This window comes from Poecilia reticulata, chromosome 5 (assembly GCF_904066995.2).
Source record: "Poecilia reticulata chromosome 5, P_reticulata-male-v2, whole genome shotgun sequence".
NCBI lineage: Eukaryota > Metazoa > Chordata > Actinopteri > Cyprinodontiformes > Poeciliidae > Poecilia > Poecilia reticulata.
In genome coordinates this window covers 16381917-16401563 of record NC_088834.1, presented here as the reverse complement: position 1 = coordinate 16401563, position 19647 = coordinate 16381917, and the positions used below count along the sequence as shown (strand labels likewise).

The window sequence follows — 19647 nt, the reverse complement described above, 5'->3', positions numbered from 1 at the left end:
ACACACACCTACAGTTTTTGTTAAAATATCAACAAATTTATTTGAAAAAATGTTTCTTTTGCCTAATTTTGTTGTTTTGTAATTATGTTATTTATATAAATTATTTCCATTTTGATTATTAAAATACTAGAATTTCCACATAACTTACATTTTTAGTGGATGTAATCTTTAAACATTAAATGACTGATATTTTGATCAGTTACTGGGTACTTGAGTAGCTTTTTTACAAAATATGTTTTAGTTTTATTTGAGTAATTTCTTAGATGGCTACATTTTACTTTAGTAAAAATAAGTTCAAGTAGTGCTAATTCTACTCTACTCACTAATTTTGATTAAATCATGCAGAAATTAAGTATATATCTAAATAAAAATATATATACATTTTAATTGTTTATGTTGTGTATATATTTTCTTATTTTCTTCTACGTGTCGGTAACGTAGCTTCCTTTAAACAGACATTTGTCTGCACTCGCACACAAAAATCTTGTGTTGATTTGTTTTCGTCATGAAACCGCGTGCTCGCTGCTCACGCGTGCGCCTGGGTCACTCACGCACGCGGCTCGCAACCCGAAACCACCAACCGGGAGCGAGGCCGGTGCGCGTGAACGCGCTCTGATCGAGGACGCAGCAGAAGCAGCAGCAGCCAGCCAGCCAGCCAGCAGCTAAAGCTACACGGGGAGCAGGCGGTCGGGCCCACATCGTTCACGGAATCAACCGTCGGTCATTTTGTTCAGGCGGACCTCCGACCGGCAGGGGATTAAAAACGTGCGAGATCATATGTGTTTGAAGGGGGAAAGAAGATCGCAAGATGGTTCGGGAAACCAGACACCTCTGGGTGGGAAATTTACCCGAACATGTTCGCGAGGAGAAAATCATGGAGCATTTTAAAAGGTACGTTACGCAAGCGAGAGACCGTGTTTGCGGAGCTGCGCGCGCTGGCTGCAGCACTAACCTTTTCTCGATGCGAGGCTACGCTGCTAGCCCTGCTAACACCGCTAACGTTAGCATTATTAACTTTTACTCCTCGAGAGGTTTCCTGTATGGTGCGTGTGCTTTATTACATCACATTTGCATTTGTTTAAGAATATTTAACCAAAGCGACTCGCCCAGGCGTACATATTGATATTTTAGAGTCTTCCGCTAACTTTTGCTAACGCAAGAAGGCAGTTAGCTGCTAGCCACCGAGCTACCACCCAGCCAACCATTTTGTGGGAAGTCGGCAGGTTTTCGTGATCTGTGCAACCCAAAAGACAGCCAGGGTCCACCGTAATGATGTGGAGGACTTTTGTTATTTTGATCACTCAAATGCGACTTTTCCGTTCGCTGCCAGTCTAATTTCGTAGAGAAGTAATTTTAAAAAGCCCAACTCTAAATTATTTTAATGAGCTTTCAGGACTCGGGACTAAATGTTAGCAAGTTGTTGAGCTGCACAGCGTTCAAGTCGGTTGCTGTCACTGAAACTACTTTAAGTTGTGGTGCTGTAGGATTAACTCCACAGACCGCGAATCATTGTGTTTTCCTCACTTGTCATCACTAAGGTTGATAGACGTCAGTATTTACCGCTTTACAGATCTTTTATCGTTTTTGTTTGCCTCATAAATTAGAGGCCATTCTCACCAACAAACTAATCTAAAGCTAGCAAGCACGTCAATTTGTGATTATATCATTAGAATCAACTTCATTACTATTGTGTTTTTGTTGTTTGAACGGTATTTACAGCACAAAGTGCCATTGTCCTGGCTTCGATGTAGGTTGTTTGTAATCTAAAACTGATTAAATACAAAAGGAAAATGCAGTTAATTCTTTTTCAGATAATCTCTCTGAGGTGGACACTATCGTGTTGCCTTCTCTGGTCTTGAATATCAAGTTTGTTCCATACAGAAAGACAGTAGGCTATTTTTGGATACTCTGAATGTAACTCCTTCTTTGTTGTGTCTGTAATTTCCTGTCAGGTATGGCCGCGTGGAGAGCGTCAAGGTTCTGCGAAAGCGAGGGTCAGAGGGCGGTGTTGCAGCCTTTGTGGATTTTGTGGATATCAAAAGTGCACAGAAGGCTCACAATGCTGTCAATAAGATGGGAGACAGAGACCTTCGGACTGACTACAATGAGCCGGGGTCAGTCCCCAGTGCTGTGCGGGGCCTCGAAGACAGCTCCCCCTCCAGCAGTCGAGACGTTGCAGGATTCCCTAGGGGAACAGTTGGCCCAGTGTTTGGCCCACCTGTGTCCCTACACACCCGAGAGGGACGTTTTGAACGGAGAATAGATGGGTAAGTGGACACGGTGTCCCTCAAAAAAAAAAAAATCCAGAGTGCTCTAGGTTTCATTTAAGTGTAAGATCTGTACACATAGTGGGGTTATTCATCAGGGAGCGGTACCTCCAGGGGTCACACAAAGGTAATCTAGGGATCACTCCACTCTTCATCACACCTGACTCGCCTTGCCCATGGGATTTAAGTAAATTAATTTCACTATCATTTGCAAAGGTAACTATATTTCAAGGTTTTTTTTTTACATCTGGTTTGGATTTTACATCTAAGAGGAATATCCTGGTGAGCTGTGGATTTATTATGTGGGATACTACCTTGGGGAGATTTTGGATATGTTTTTTAATCAACATGGAATGTAACCCTGATTTATACATGGATTTGCCTGAAGCTGGAGATAAATCCCAAATATGAAGGATTTACTTTTTGCCTGAAGGATTTATTGAGGTATATCAATGTCCCGCCACTGGCCTATCATTTTTGACCCAAGACTTGATTGTTGGACTACTCCCTTTCCCAATATGTGGATATACCCTGTTCTGGATTTTAAGTTTTAAGCAACTGGATGGAAGAACTTAGAGAATACACATCACAAGAAAGACTGAACAAATGCGTATACCCCAAGTTTTCCAAGTTACTTTAGAGTAAAGTGTAACTATTTTACTGATGCCATGCCCCGAATGTGGAAATTATATTCAGAAGGCAGAAAGCGAACGCTCCCGGATCCAAACGGCCGTCTTCCAAGGTTTTTGGCGTAATTCTTCATCTGAGGAAGCATGAAGAAGGCTGAAACGTCGTGGATGCAGTTTGTCGTGGACAGAGTGGTGTGGATCATACGGTGGCTAGGTTTATTGTTGCCATTTATCTGGAATACCAAGGTGTGGATGTACTGTGCCTGTGACCTCCAAGAGCCCAGGATGACTGTAAACAAAAAAAAAAAAAAGCCATATATTTCTACCAACACGCCTAATGGGATTGTTGGACTTTGGAATTATGCGATACCAAGACTCGAAAAGGATTTATTACTCTGTGATGTGTCTGATTCTTCCAGAAGTTAAGAAGCAGGATGTAATCCACTGGGATTTTTTTTATTGGTATGTTTAGTTTTTTCTTCGATGGAATCAGTCAACCTTTGGGACATACTCCTTCCTTATTCTACCATTGCCACCAAGACTGATGATCCATTTGGATATATTTGCCATAATGCCTTCAAACATATTATTAGTTAGTTGACCCGGATATGCAGATTAAGTTCATCATCATATTTTTTTTTTTACATGTTATCAAGTTATTTTTTTTCCCCCCACTCCATTTATTCAGATTTGCCAAGGAGCATATTTCTAAAATTGTTTGCTTTTCCTTTTTTGTCCTCATCCAATGGAGAGAATTAAGTAACTAAATACCAAACTGTGGAATATACAGGAATCCTCACTGGTCCTTGAAGATAACTCAAAGTACAATTCAGGAGAAACCTTTTTCCCCTAATTGGATCAATTGATGTTTTTGTTTTTCTCCAATTTTTCATTGGGGCATTCACATTCTGACCACCTAGATTTTATTTGGATTAATTTTGGTAACTTCTTTCCCAAAAGGTTGGTATTTCTCTGGCCATATTTTTATCTTTCTGCTTCCCTAGTGCTTTGTGAAAGTTTAGTTTACTGCTGCTTTTAGAGGAAGTTGCATAATTTAATGCAAGAGGTGAATAATCTTTTTCAGCCCATGAATGTGTTTCCTTTCACCGAGTTACAAAAGTAGTATAATGTGTAATTTACATTTTAAACGGCATGCATAACATGTATAAATCCATTCTACTTAGATTGTATATAGGATTTTAAACTTGAAAATCGAACAAAATGTAATTTTGTTTCTTTCATGTGAAGCATTTTTTATCAGCCTCTAAAATCTTGACATAGAAATACAGATGAAAGAAGTTGAAGCAGGTTGAATGTGACTAATGTTCTCTTTTAAGACAGCCTTGCCCCCTCCCTGGAGTAATTTGTCGCTGTTACACCATTGAAAAAAACCATATCCTAACACCTATTGTTGCTTAAACAACAAATAAACGTAGCAAGCAAAACAACGCCTTGCAAAAGTATTCACTCCCTTTGGTCTTTTTCACATATCATTTTACAAACACAAACTTCAACATAGTGGGTTTTTCTGCTGGAGATTTATCTTGATATAGTCTTTGGTTTATAACAAGGTTTATCAAAAATGTTTTTGCAAATCAAAATCTGAAAAGTGTGGAGTGCATTTCTTTTCAGACCCGTCGATTTTAAGAATTTTTCAACCGTTTTCCACTGCAGTTTTTTTAGTCTGTCCGTTTGCATGTTATCGTCTCGTATTGCGCCGCTTTCTGATCAAACATGCACCAGCTTCATTGTCTACCCACAGAATAATGCTGCCAACACCATGTTTCACTGAGTGCATGGTAAGTTAAAGGGGGATGTTCATTGCTAGTTTTAAACCAAAAGCAGCTTTTGGCCAATTTTTGTCGCCTCTGACAAGAGCACCTTCTTCCACATGTTTACTGTCTCCTACGAGGCCTTAATGGATCACCTTTATTTATAATAAGGTGTGGCTATACCCAGCTGGACTCAGTTTACTAAATTAATTAACTACTTAAAATATTTGGCTGCAATGGATTTTAATAAGGGATCTGAAAACAAGTTCAAGTCACACTTAGGTTTGTAATTTTTCTTCCAATATTTTGTTAGTCTACCAAAATATTGGTAGACTAACCAATATTTTGGTTAGTCTACCAAAATATTGGTAGACTAACCAATACGGCAGTTTATTGCAATAAAAATGCACTAAACTGCATTTTTAGTGCCGTTTAGTGCAACAAAACGGCACTAAAAATTATTGTTTTAACATGACAAATGTGGAGAAGTTCAGCTGAAATTAATACTATTACAAGGCGTTGTAGTTATATGCATTTTTCAGCCTAGATTTTAAAATTGCTGCCCTGTATGCAAAGCTGGTTCTGAAAACACAATGAGTAGTGAGCCTATTCTTTCTTTTGTGTAGTTGTGGCATACTTGGTTGTTTTTAACAAGTTGCTTTGTTGCATCTGTGCTGTATAAGTAACCAATGGACTATTTTTAATTCAAGAGTTTACTAATTCTTCTTTTCTTTTGTAAATCTCTCTACCTTGTTCTTAATTCACAGTAGCTCAGAAAGCCGTGAACGTGCTTATGATCACAGCCCATATGGCCACCATGAGCGCAGCGGGACTTTTGACAGACAACGTCACTACAACGCTGATTATTACCGCGATCGCCCGGTGTTTGCAACCACTGGCCCCGGCAGCAGTGCCATCGGAGGGAGTTTTGAGGCAGCAGACCCGCATTTTGATTCTAGAATACGAGACCCATTTACCCTTACCAATTCAACACGGCGAGACCTCTACAGAGATGATAGGGGGAGACGTGTTGATCGATCGTATCATCACCACCGTCGAAGCAGATCATCTCATTCATCCCAGTCGAGGCATCCGTCTCCTCAGCGGACCGCAGGGCAAACCTCAAAAACCCCTCATTCTCCTAAAAGAACCCCTTTGTCCCCCGGAAGAGGCCCAAGGTCGAGATCTCAGAGTAGATCTTCAAGCTCCGACTCTGTCAGCAGCACCAGCAGCACAGGCAGTGGCAGGTATGCATCTTAAAATCTGAATGTTTTACCTATTGATTGACTTTATTCACTTGTTTGTCCAACTGATTTTTGTGTCTTTTCCGTCTCTGTTTGGCAGCGACTCAAACAGCAGCTCTAGCGACGGTTCCCGGGCCCGCTCCGTTCAGTCGTCGGCTGCTCACACGGCTCCCCAGACATGTTTAGTGATGGACTCTGAAGAGCCTCGGAGAAGCTTTGGGATTAAAGTGCAAAACCTACCAGTGCGCTCCACAGGTTAGTGGAAATGTTCAGCTGGATTCCAGTTTGTTTGGGGGAAAATCTAGTTTTCTAATTGTTTAAAATATCAGTTATTATTAGGGCATTGTCGGATTCATGCGCAATAAACTTGGATTGGGCTATTATCAGTTTAAAATGTGTTTCCACTGCAGGAACCTTCTCCTTTTCCAAGTTCTTTTTGTCTGTGGCCAGAACGGATAATCAGGGTAGAAGTCTGTCCCAGATAGGAGAGCAGTACTTTTTGGAAAGATTAAAGTGTTAAGGAGTTTCATTTTGGTTGGGTGTTCCATGTTGCCATGTTTTTTCTCAGTTTTAACTCCCCGTACTTCCCTATTTTCTGTTAATATTGAATTGTATAACTGAAATAATCTATATTTTTATTTTGAAGCACAACATTTAAGATCCAGCCACTAAAATGACCTGTAAAAAAATTGATCTGTAATAAAATTGATCTGTAATTTAACACCATATTTGGAAAATCTGTGTTTTCATTTCTGTTGCAGATTTGACTGACAGTTTGACTTTTCCTTCTGCAGATACAAGTTTAAAAGATGGACTCTTCCATGAATTTAAGAAATACGGGAAAGTGAATTCAGTGCAGATTCATGGCGCATCAGAGGACCGCTATGGATTAGTGTTCTTCAGACAGCAAGAGGACCAAGAGAAAGCTCTCAGCGTCTCCAAGGGAAAGCTGTTCTTTGGCATGCTTATTGAGGTTACAGCCTGGAATGGTCCAGGTAAGTGGTGACGGATGACAAATCATTAGGACCAGGCTAAGAAAGATGTATTTATGAGAATAAATAGTCACAACACAAGAAAAAAGTCATAATATAAGGTTTGTCATTTGACAGTAAGTCAATAAAGTTGTAATAATAGGATGATGACCACATATTAGGAGAATGAAATTGTAGTATGAGAAAAAAAGTTGTAATAAAAGAAGTCATTTTGACGATAGTAGATCGAAATGAGAGTAGTAATAATACGGGGAAAAAAACATAATGATACAAGAATAAACTCAATGAGAATAACATTGTAGTATGGAGAAAAAAAATAGTAATTTGACAATAGTCACCTTACAAGAAAAAGTAATATTACAAGAACAGTCACACAATGGTAAGTTGATGATACAAAAAGCCATATTACCAGTAGAAAATCGTTATTTACGAGAATAGTCGTAAAAATACAATAACAAAAATTATTACGAGAAGTTCTAATAATACGAGAATAAAAGCATATGAAAAATTTTGTAATATTATGAGAAAAAAGTTTGTGATACAAGAAAAAAAATCTAAGTTGAAATAATACAAGAATAAACTTACAATATTACCCGAATAAAGTCATAATATTAATAGAATAAAGTAATAATTTTGTAACTCTTGTGAAGTTATACTATGGTATCGGTTTTACCAATAAGGACATACTTAAACACATCAGCATCAAATTATCAGTAGCAGGATTTTTCAACTCTGTCGAAGCTTTGATCTCATTAACGTTTTAACTTTTTTCTGGTAATTTTACGACTTCTTCCTGGTAATATTGTCTCTTTTCAACTTATGGCTTCATTCTCGTAATCTCAAAACTAAAATCTTAGTCTGGCTCTAATACTTTCGTATGAGATGGAGATTATTTAACATGACTGAACTTCCAAAATGTGAGTGGATGTAAAGATGGTTGGATTAAATGTAGCTGGTACGATTGAAACCTGTTTCTTCCCCTCAGAAACAGAGAATGAAAATGACTACAGACCGTTAGATGGACGCCTAGACGAGTTCCACCCCAAGGCTACACGGACGCTGTTTATAGGCAACCTTGAAAAGACCACCAGTTACCAGCAACTCCTGGACATTTTTCAGCGCTTTGGAGAAATTGTTGTAAGTTCTCACACAGATTTGTGCTGTGAAACTAACGTTTCCCACTTTACAATAAGCATTGTTGTAATTCTTGTCTCTTCCTCCTAAGGACATCGACATCAAGAAAGTAAATGGGATTCCTCAGTATGCTTTTGTCCAGTACTCTGACATTGGCAGCGTTTGCAAGGCCATAAAGAAAATGGATGCAGAATATCTGGGAAACAACAGGCTTAAGGTAGTAATTTTATCCCCTGAACCATTTCTTTTCTGTGTTGAATTATTTGCAGTTTATGTCTGTAAAATTGCTGCTCTACATCTCTTTGCAGCTTGGTTTTGGGAAGAGTATACCTACTACATGTGTTTGGCTTGATGGTTTGGCCCCCAACATCACAGAGCAATACCTCACACGGCATTTCATGCGTTACGGGCACGTAGTTAAAGTAAGCTTCTTTTTGTTTTTTTTAACATCTCTATAATTTTCTGGACTTTATTTTAGTTTGTCTGGTTGTAACTGTGTGCCTGTACCTTTCATAGGTCGTATTTGATAGACTAAAGGGGATGGCGCTCATCTTGTACAACAACACGGATTTTGCTCAGGCAGCTGTGCGGGAGACTAAAGGCTGGAAGATCGGTGGTAATAAAATTAAGGTAAAAAAAAAAAAAGAGATACATTAATGTCTTTATATTTTACATTTTTTCGTTATTTCTGTAGTTAATTGGTATTTTTGTTCTTCAATAGGTGGATTTTGCAAGTCAGGAGAGCCAGAATGCATTTTACCGCTCAATGCAAGCCTCTGGACAGGACATTAGAGACTTCTATGAAGTTCCACCAGAACGACGGTAAATTTATTTCCTTTCTCATTTAACTTCTCCATTGGCAGTTTAAGGAATTTAAACGAACTTGTTGTAAATATATAGAAAAACAAACGTGTATTTTTAACATTTCTAAAGTGATTAATAATCTCTTCTATTCATTTCACAGAGAGGATCGCAGACCTCCTTATCATGAGTTTACAGCAGAGAGAGCTTACTATGAGAATATAAGAACCACTGGCCTTTATCCAGAGGAAGCTCGCAGAGAGTACGCCGCACGCAGCAGAGAGCGTTTTCCTGAACTGGAGCATTATCAGGGAGAACACTTTGACCCACGTTATCATGAGGATCCAAGAGACTACAGGGATTACCGAGACCCCTTCGAGCAGGACATCAGAAAATATACCTACATTCAAAGAGAACGAGAAAGAGAGCGCGAGCGCTTCGAGGCTGATCGCAGCAGGTGGAGCCCATCGCAAAGAAGAGCTGTCACTCCCACAATTTCCCCTTCTCCGTCCGAACGTGCTGCCAGAGACTCAGAACGGCGTGTTTACAGCCAGTCTTCAGAGAGGAGCGGCAGCGTGAGCTCCATGTCGCCTCCACATTTTGACAAATCTGAAAAGACCTTGCTAGATCAAGCAGCAAAGAGTGAGAAGAGCGAGAAGAGCGCTCAGCCCGATCGCGTGGCAGGGGCAGAGAAAATCAAACGTCCAAAAAGGAAAGATAAAACTGACAAAGAAAAGACTGAAAAGAATAAATCAAGGAAAGGAAAGGGTCAGTCCCCGGTTAGCCAGGTACAAGAAACGGAGATGGATGCTGCTTTTGATGGAGGATCTGGAAGAGGAAAGGGATCAGACCAAGATGTTCATGAGAAACCGAAATCTAAGGTGGATGGAGACGCTCTGTCTGGAAACCAGTTAACTGTTCCTCAAGACTCTGTAAAAACTGAAACAACTAAAGGGGATATTGCAGAGCTAGACGGAAAACCTAAACTTAAAAAACAACCCAAGTCTGATATTGGAAACGATGGAAAGGATTCAGCAGTGGATTCAGATCGCCTCGCTGCAAGAAAAAGGCGCTTTGGGGATATAGGTGGTAAGACTGTTCGTCAGAAAAGAAGCAGGCATGAGGACGAGGATGGCAGTCAGTCATCAGACTTTGGATCCAGTACCACATATGTGAAAGAACCAGATGCAGACAAACACAAAGATCCTCAGCGACGAGATGCACGACTCAAAACAGAAAAAAGTGTCACTCAAAAGGATGGACTAGAGGATCTCAGGGGACAAAGAGAAAAATCTGAAGGTTCTGCAGATCTGCCAGAGTCAAAACGACAACAAGGAAGCACTTCCTCCAGAAGGGTCTCACTAGAGGGGAATTCAGATCAAAGCATTGTAAGAGAGCAAGAACAAAATGCTGCATTCAAGCCTAGTCAGAATGCTGAAACTAATAAAAACGCCAAGACTAAAGAAGACCATGTCGACATTGATCTTTCTCAGAGTTACCGCAAGCAGATGGAGCAAAACAGACGCTTACACATGCAGCAGCAGCAACAGCGCGAGTCTGACAAACTGAAAAAAGCAGAAAGTCTGCAAAGAAACGAAACCGAAGACCTGGAACATCGTAGCCTTGTGCATGAAGTTGGTAAACCACCTGAGGATGTCACAGATAATTTTCCGTCTCACAAGCTGTCTGACCAGTTCGAAGCCGAGCCTGGGATAAAGAGAGAGCGTTTCTATAGGAGACAAAAAAGTGAAGACCCGGACTGGAGTAGTACCCCTTCTCCAGGTCACCAGGTTTTCTCTCAGCATGCCGAGGAGGACTTTATGGATGCCTCTCTGAAGGAGTTGAGTCGAAACAATCAGAAGATTCACCCAGAACTTGAGCTTTTGGTCAAGAGGACTCACAACACACAGGTGAACAAGACAAACACCCCCATTAATATTGGGGAAGAAGATCAACAAAAGAGGTGGGACAGTAGAGTTAAGCAGGACCTGCTACCCAACCTGAACTTTTCTAGAGGCTTGGGCAAAAACCTTCACAACCGCAAGCCCTCAGAATATGGCCTTTGGCATGATTTGGAGCCTGGGGAAGTGAGATCAGACTCTGAAGAGGATAGAGAGAACAAACCCCTCTCTCCTGCTCCCTCCACCTCTATCCCTTTTTCTGAGAGGCCGAGACCTGATCGGTTTTCAGACCCAAAGCTGGCTCACCTTGAAAGAAACAAATTCTACTCGACCGCACTTGACCAGACCATCACCCCCGATACTAAAGCTCTACTGGAACGAGCAAAGTCTCTGTCCTCTTCTCGTGAGGATAACTGGTCATTTTTAGATTACGATTCCCACTTTGTGAATTTCCGAAGCCAGAAAGACACAGAGAAAGTAGAATCAGCACCAAGACCTACTCCTTCCTGGTACATGAAAAAGAAAAAGATACGAAGTGGATCTGAGGACAAACTGGATGACAGAAAAGAAGAACCCAAGCCGGAGGAACAGGAACGCAGAGAGCTTTTCGCGTCACGTTTCCTTCATAGCGCTGTGTTTGAGCTGGACTCTAGACGACTTCAACACCTTGAGCGCAAATACGAAGAGTTGGAGCACATGCTGAACCAACAAGCTAGTCAGCAAGGAGCAGAGGGAGAACTTGAGACCGGCCCCGTTGTCCTCTTTCACAGCCGTTTTCTGGAGCTCACGCAACTACAACAACAAAAAAACAAGAGTCAGCAGCAGCAGGAGTATCAAGGAAACACAGTTTGTACAAGTGAAAATAAAGAGGAAAAACCGTCTGAGCAGGAACAACAAGATTTACGGTCTAATGACACGTCAGAATCTAGTGTGGCAGCTGAAATCAAACCCATCAGTCCTGTTGAACAAGTTGCTCCAGAACCAAAACTGATTCCTAATCTTGTTACTCAGTCTGCAAGCATAGACACACCTCTTTCAGACCAGAAATGTGTGTTACCATCTCCACCCGCTGATGTATGCCCACCTATGTCTTTTACAAAAGAGGAGACAAAGGAAGAAGTAAAAGAAAGTGAAGATGTTGTAACAATGCATTGTTCACCAACTGAGACCTTAAAATCTGAACCTGCACCTGAAACGGTTCCTGAAACTAACATTTCTGAGGACAAGCAGGAATTTCTTGAAGAGGATGCAAAGCCTTTAATTGACGAACAAACAAACGACCCTGGTTCTCATGAAGAGTTGGTTAGCAGATCAGAGCCAGAACCAAGTCCTGAGATGTCACAACCAGAAGTGCCTACAGCCAGTAGTCCAGTACAACTCAGTGTTGCTGAAGAGGCAGATTTAATCAAAGAAGACCCTCTTTCCACATGTCAAACAGCAGTAGAGTCAGAAGGAGAGAAGAAACTTGAAGAAGTGAGTAAAGAGATTTCTGTTGATAGCGATGCAATTGAAGAGCCAGTCTCCTTTCAAAAAGAAAATAAAACAAAAGAAATTAAAACTAAAAAAGGCAGGCAATCTCCTGCTCAAGTTCCTTTAACATCTGTCTCTGAGAAACAAGCTACACGCAAGAGTGAGCGCATCGACAAAGATAAGCTGAAGCGTGGCTCATCTCCAAGAGCTGAAACAAAGTCCTCAGCCAAGTCTCCAACTCCTGGATCAGATCATGATCATTCGGAGCAGAGCATCCCGATAAGTAGAGCAAGAACTCGAAGAAATGTAAAATCTGTTTACGCAACCCCAGTGGAAGACGATGCACCGACTCGTGGCAAGGAGACTGAGTCACCTCGCTCTGCACGAAAGCGGGGTACGGAGAAAGAGGCTGTGCAGCACAGCACCGAGTCGGAACCACCGACTCCAGCGCCAGCAAAACAACGCGGGCGGCCTCCTAAAAACCGCAAACCGGTTGAAGAGATTTCAGCTGCAAAAACAGAGAAAATGAAAATGGATAAGGATGCAGATTCAAATGAGTCGGAGAGTGGCGAACGGGTTTCAAGAGTTGCTAAGGGGAAAATGTCACCTTATCTCACAAAGGGTTCCTCAAGTCCAATACCCACAGTCCCAGGCTGTAAGAAAGGGGATAATGCTGAAGCAGCTGATGAGATTCAAGTAATGCATTTCACAGAAGCAGATGATTTGTCTTCACAACATTCGTCATCTTCAGGCAAAGATTCTTCAGTAAAATCAGATGTAAAGAAAGGTGAAAAAGATGAGCAAGGCACAGAACTGGACAAAGACGTTCATGAAAAATTATGTGAGGGGAAATCAAATGGAAAAGAGACCGATTCACTGCTGGGTGAGGAGAAACTTGCCTCAGAGAAAGAGAAGATCATAAAAGGAAAAGTCAAGCCAACAGGCGCTCCGAAGCCTCATGTTTTCAGGGACCTCCAAGTCATACTGGATGTCAAAGAGGTCAAAGATCACGTTTCCAGGTGCAGTACTGCCAACAAAGAGTGCCCTAATGAAGAAAAAGAGAAGAAGGAGGTAGACGCCTCAAAGAGCTCTTTCCTACAGGAGCGTGAATTGGAGCAGGCAGTTGAGAACATCGCAAAACTTACCGAACCGGCTTTTCCGACAGAACTACCGACTCCTCCTGTCCCTCCTGCAGAGGTAAAAAGTGACCCTGAGGAGGAAAAGCCTTGTAATCCTGCCAGTGAGACAGAGCTGATGGCTGCCATTGACTCAATAACTGGTGAAAATGTAAGTGTACCTCTCACCCCAGCCGCTCCAGTTAGCACAGAAGTTTGTTCAGAACCTGAGATCCAGGAGTTTGTCCCACTGGTCAAGGTTGAAGAACCTGAAACCGCTCTGCAAGAGGAACCCGTCTTCTCAAATACTCACAAAAAGAGTCAAAGGGGAAGGCCCAAAACACCTAAACGTCCTAAAGCCCCAAAGCATGCACGAAAAGATGTGAAAGAAGAATTAAGTGAGGAGTTGACGATGCCTTTAGCTGAGAGTGCAGCGTCTGATGTAAAGATTGTGGCTGAGAAGCCTCCATCTGCTGCAGCTGCTGCAGTCATCACTCCTACAACCTGGAAATCAGAGGCTGAAGTTCCAGCTGTGAAGGCAACAGAATCAGAGTTGCTGTCACCTGTGGAAGAGCAAACACAAGCTGTGAAACTCACACACCCCCAGGCTAAGAGCCCCATATACTCAAAGCCACAACAGTTACCAGCTGATTGTGTTTCTCCCTCTCTGGCCTCCAACAGGCCCAACATCAAATCCATTCAAACCAGCCGAGCGCCTGTTTCTCCACCCGACTGGCGACACCAGTCTAAGGATCCATGTGTTACCTCTGCACATATAATGTCAGTAGCAGCCAAGGAAGGCCAGCTGACCACTTCTGACTCCAACAGCAAAGAGCTAGATCAAGGCACAAGTGACTTGAGGAAAATTCTCATGATACCTAAAACAACTACGCTACCAGGAGGAGGAAGTTCTGCTCCAACCAATCTACCCAACCTCCGAGATCAGAATCCATCTGAAAGCAATCCTGCCATAACAGCTGCTATTCACAACAGATCCCCGCTCCCTGAGAGTAAAACGCCGACTCATTCAGTGCCACCTATTGTCCGAACGCCTTCCACGTTACCTGGAGAGACTAAATCTGTGATCTCTGTAATTGCATCTACGGCAACCTCTGTTATTAGTCGCGTTTGCAACCCCCCTGAGTCTGAGGAAAAACCTAATCTAATCATTGGAAATCCCTCCATGGATGTGGCTCTGCCCAAAACGGCTTACAGGCCCAGCAAAGACGATGGTGGACCTTACCATGGCCCCACATTCAGTTCTGGGTCTTGCTCTGGTCTGCGAGTAAACACATCTGAAGGAGTGGTGGTGCTAAGCCACTCAGGCCAGAAAACAGAAGGACCCCTGAGGATCAGTGCCAAGATTAGTCAAATCCCACAAGCAACAGCCGGTGACATTGAATCTCAGCAATTGGTGTCGATTCCCCAGATTAAACAAGATGTTTACAGCCATTCTCAGTCGGGACATCAGAAGGGGTCTTCACAAACCGATCATGGGCATTCTGGTAAACTCCAATCAGCTCTGTCTTCAATTAAGCAGGAAAGCAGCAGCAGTTTAGAAAAGATGGATTCAACTTACCAGGCGGGGCCCCAAGGAGTCGTGAAGCGTCTCCCGCAAGGTAATCAGCAGGTAATGGGTTACCACCAAGACTACCTGCAGTTAAAACATCAAAAGAAGATGGAGAATGTTGATCCTCATGGCACAGATGGAGCTAAACCATCTTGGACTTCCACTGTAAGCCCTGCTATAAGCCCACATTTACCGTCTCCCCCTGGGAACCATGTGGGCTTCGTCACATCCACTGGTGACAGAGGTCCGTCACATCTTGGTGGCATCAAACAGGAACCACGGTCCCCAAGAAAGTCAGGACATTCTCATCCTCCTTTCACCAAGGTGTCTTCACCTCTTGGCTCCTCCTCACCCAAGGGGATCCCTGTAATGATATCCTCTGCTCTCAACCCCATGCAGCAGTATATCACCGGTGTCCACCACCCAGAGCAGTCTGTCATCATGCCACCTCACAACGTGCCTGGAGGTGTGGGACGAATGTCTCCTCACTGTGTCTCCCAATCCATTACAGTGGGTCATCTGGTTCAGCAGGAGGTTAGGGTCAACACACCACCTCTGTCTGTGATGAACTACGTCCACAGCGAGCAGCTTGCCTCTCCGTGGCCTGGTTCCCTGCAGCCGCGGTCGTCCTCCCCCCAGGCTGTCAGCAGGGACAAAGTCCTCAAGGTCAACCACGGTTCTTTGCGGGGCCACGAGGGCGAACAGGACGAATCCAGACACTTCCACCAAGCTGGGAGACCATCCGCCACCCTGCCGTCAGACTCTCGGGGAGCTTTGAGGACTAACATGGAAACGTTTATCGCTCAGAGAGATATGCGAGTGCACAGCCTGCACCAGCAGGGGGAGCGTCTGACACTGGACTCCCATTCTGGACACATTCAAGAAACTCTGCCGCCTTCTTTATCTCCAAGAGCTCACATGTTGCCCAAAGGCGTGTCTGAGAAGGACATAAAGTCGCTTGAAGCAAAGAGGCCGCACTCTCCTATAATTCAAAAGGATGGAATAATGGCGATCCGGCAGTCTGGCGCTGCTATTGCGTCACCTCAGCGGGTTCCCCTGATGCCACCGGGACCCAGCGGGTCGTTCTCAGAGTACTCAGGAATGTATCCAAACCGCATGCATTCTCAGATCCCAGACGCCCCTGTTGGGCACAACCAGCCGCCACTGAACGTCACTCCATCTATGGTAAGTTCACTGCGCTTCGGGGCTGCAGCTAAACGTTAGTTGATTATTGTATAATTAAATTTTAATAAATTGGCCCATTTTCCAGATTTCTTATCTAACCATTTAAACTTATTTTCTACAATATTGAAAATGCATAAGATGCAAAGCATAAGAAAATGATAATTTTATTTCCTAAAATGCAATAATTGCATTCCTTTAGTGAACGCTTGATGATTTGTAGCAAAAGATTTTTGTTCAGCTAAAAAAATTCCTTGTAATATTTTGTCTTCTATAGTTGTATTTATCTGTTTATAAATCTATAATGTATCTGAAAAGTTAACGCAGCGCCAATACAGGCTTATCCCATGAGTATCTGTGATTAATAATTGAGTAGCAAACGGTGCTAAATAGCAGATTGTTTTTAACAGAGTTTGAACTAAGTGAACCTAAAACTACACCACTTGAGTTTTGATTAGAACACATTTACAGTCAAAAAAAGGTTGTTTTTCATAAGCTTAAATGCAATATTCATGTTGTGTTTTTTTAATCAAATGCTCTTTTTTTTAGAGTGAATACTTCAGTTAAAGATGAATCAAGTACTAAATTAGTTGATGATTATTTCAATAATTGGTTAATTGTTTCAGCTTTACTGCATTTATGTTTACGTTTCAAAATGAACATGTAGATGGCAAAGGGCTGAAGCAGTAGTTTTCCCTCATTTTATGTCTTTTCTAACGATTTTCTATTTAATCTAAAGGGTGCAGAACTCCAGGCTAAACCAGATGGAAAGATGACCCAGGTTGTTAATATGGTGCAGTTGCTCACGGTAAGACAGACGTTTGCATTCATTGGTCGAGTCGTTGGTCAAAACTAAAATAGTGTTCGCCTGACACCCTTTCCTGTTTCTGTGTAATCGAAACAGAAGTACCCTATAGTGTGGCAGGGCCTTCTGGCGCTGAAGAACGACACAGCTGCTGTCCAGCTGCATTTCGTCTGTGGAAACAAAGCTCTGGCTCATCGATCGCTGCCTTTGCAAGAAGGAGGCGCTCTGCTCAGGATCGCTCAGAGGATGAGGCTGGAGGCCTCTCAGTTGGAGAGTGTAGCCAGAAGAATGACGGTATGCTGTGTTTTGTCTTACTCCTGCTAAATTTCTTGTATTTTTGATTACAGTTCAATAAAAAGAGATGTTAAAATCCTTGGAGACTTCTTGTTTCTGCTTTTTTGTCACTTAAATGTTTCAGATGATCAATCGAACCTTCTCAGATACTTGGTCAAAATGAGTAAATACAAAATATTTTTATAAAATGCTAATTTTATTTAACTACGACAACCAAACTTGGACTTAATAACTGGTTGCTTTAACAACTCTCATTTTAATTCAGCTCTAATGAAGGACTTTTAGCTCATGCCACACATCTCAAATAAATTTAAACTTGGGCTTTGAGTAGGCACCTTACAGAACAATGATTTCATTTTTTTATGTTCTCTTGCTGATCTTGGGATCATTTTGGTTGTTTCACTTGAGCCCCAACATCATAGAATCAGCTTTGTACCCCTGACTAGTAGACTGATCAATTTCACTGACATTGTTTCTCATCTGTTATGTGACAAAAGAGCAATAACAAGAAGTAGTTTGTGGCACAGCAATGTATGTTCAGACTAAATGTCGACGTTGTCTCCCTGCAGGGTGACAGTGATTACTGTCTTCTCCTCGCTTTGCCTTGTGGACGAGATCAGGACGATGTCATAAACCAAACTCAAGCTCTTAAAGCTGCATTCATCAACTACCTGCAGGCAAAACTGGCAGCTGGTATCATCAATATCCCCAATCCAGGTTCCAATCAGGTGAGACATGACACATTTGTGAAGGACTTTGTTCATAAAGTGTATTTTTTATATTTTTTTTCTGAAGCTTGTAAACCTCTACTAACCAATTCAAGGAAGCATAATAGGTCAGCTTTAAAAAAAAAAGATGGGAAAATCGTGGGATTGTAAATAAAATATACTATATAAGGAGAATGTTTGTGATTATCTGTGTTTTTATTTATTGGTGTGGCTCAGCACTGATCTCCTTAATCCACAGGAAAGCGTTTACGTCTTGACATTTCTCTTTCTTCCAGCCCGCCTATGTGCTCCAGATTTTCCCACCCTGTGAGTTTTCCGAGAGCCACTTGTCTCAGCTGGCCCCCGACCTTTTGAACAGGATCTCCAGCATCTCGCCACACCTCATGATCGTCATCACCTCTGTGTGACCTGTGACCCCTCCCATCACTGGACGCTCCTGCCCGCGAGCCTCAGGAAACCAGAGGAGTTTGTTTCAGTTTCTGTTTCTGTTCCTGGATCCAATGGAGGGGAGAAAAAAAAAAACATTTTTGGATGTACCTTAAACATTTGATTTTTTTTTTTTTTACATCTGATTTTCTTTCTTTTGTTTGTCACTCCTGTCTGGTATATGTGTCCTTCTCAAAAAAAAGAAGAAAAAAAACTCGACAAAAAAAAAACTCAGGGATGGATCAAACCAGAATGAGTCTTACTTGACCATTTTTCTGCTGTATTTATATTTATTGAAGTTTTATTCTAGTGTGTTGGAGATGCGCTGAAGAAGGAAGAAAAAAAAAACATTAACATAAAAACTGGTGACTATCTGGGTGGCATCTTTCATTGGTGTTTTTTTTTTCTGACTCATTTCTTCACAGGAGGATCATTAAAGCTGTTGTGCTGCAACGGTTAACGGGACATTTCATCGTGTAATTTTAAAATGAATTATGTACAGACTTCTTCACTCTGCCTTTTATCGGAGGAGGAATGAACTTGTAAATCTTTGGAGACCCTGATGAGGACCATGTTCATTTAACAGCTACTTCATTTCCATCAACTCTGCTTATTTTTCTCACTACTGAAGAGGTCACACATCTGGCATGGGCCTCCACGTCGAGCAAGCTTCATTCTGAGGGGTTTTTCAGTACAGAACTTTGTAAATATTTTAAATATTTAAACGTCAGTGGAAAAATGGCGACTTAACAGAGACTTTACCTCCGGGACATACGAGAACGCAGAGTGTGGAAATTTAGATGGATCTTTACTTTTCTTGATGTAAATACTTGTAACACAAAGAAAGTTGGCAAACTCTGTGGAGTCTGCTGATGGCACTTCATATTTTGTAACTCAAATAAAACTCCAGAAAACATGATTTCAGATGAGGCTTTAGTTCCGTCACTTTTTCATCTTTTTATGTGTTTATTTTATATTTTGTTATTGTCTGTGCAAACCAACAAACTGCTACAAAATATATAAAGGAACCAACTTTTTCAATATTTTTTTATTCACTATTCAATAATTACATTTATTTAGCATAAATTCTGCCTCAGCTTTGGATTTTAGTTGGCCATGAGATTTGTGGTGGAAAGTTTTATCAGACATATGACTTTATTACCATATAATTTAATTTCTTCATCCCCTCTTGATTTATTACAAAAATACAATATTTTATATTAATCACATCAAAGTTTTTCATTCACACAGTTCTTATGGGTGTTTTTATTTTGTTGGTCTTGTCAGAAACTTTTCCATTTCTTGCTTGCTCAACAA

General features: G+C 41.7%; 1 protein-coding gene across 4 annotated transcripts; it reads left to right on the top strand.

Moving 5' to 3' along the window:
* The first annotated feature begins 591 nt into the window (after positions 1-591).
* Positions 592-19254, top strand: LOC103465147 (msx2-interacting protein). Of its 4 annotated transcripts, none has more exons than XM_008409756.3 (15): positions 592-891; positions 1953-2267; positions 5439-5915; positions 6013-6167; positions 6707-6907; positions 7890-8041; positions 8130-8255; positions 8347-8460; positions 8555-8668; positions 8760-8860; positions 9003-16080; positions 16817-16885; positions 16982-17176; positions 17746-17904; positions 18180-19254. In XM_008409756.3, the coding sequence occupies exons 1-15, from the start codon at positions 809-811 to the stop codon at positions 18309-18311; spliced, it is 9471 nt and encodes a 3156-aa protein (XP_008407978.1). In that variant the 5' UTR covers positions 592-808; the 3' UTR covers positions 18312-19254. The 4 variants fall into 4 exon arrangements, with proteins under 4 accessions (XP_008407978.1, XP_008407977.1, XP_008407980.1 ...); XM_008409755.3 differs by having other exon boundaries at positions 5436-5915; XM_008409758.3 differs by lacking the exons at positions 592-891; positions 1953-2267 and adding an exon at positions 2271-3856.
* The last annotated feature ends 393 nt before the right edge of the window (positions 19255-19647 follow it).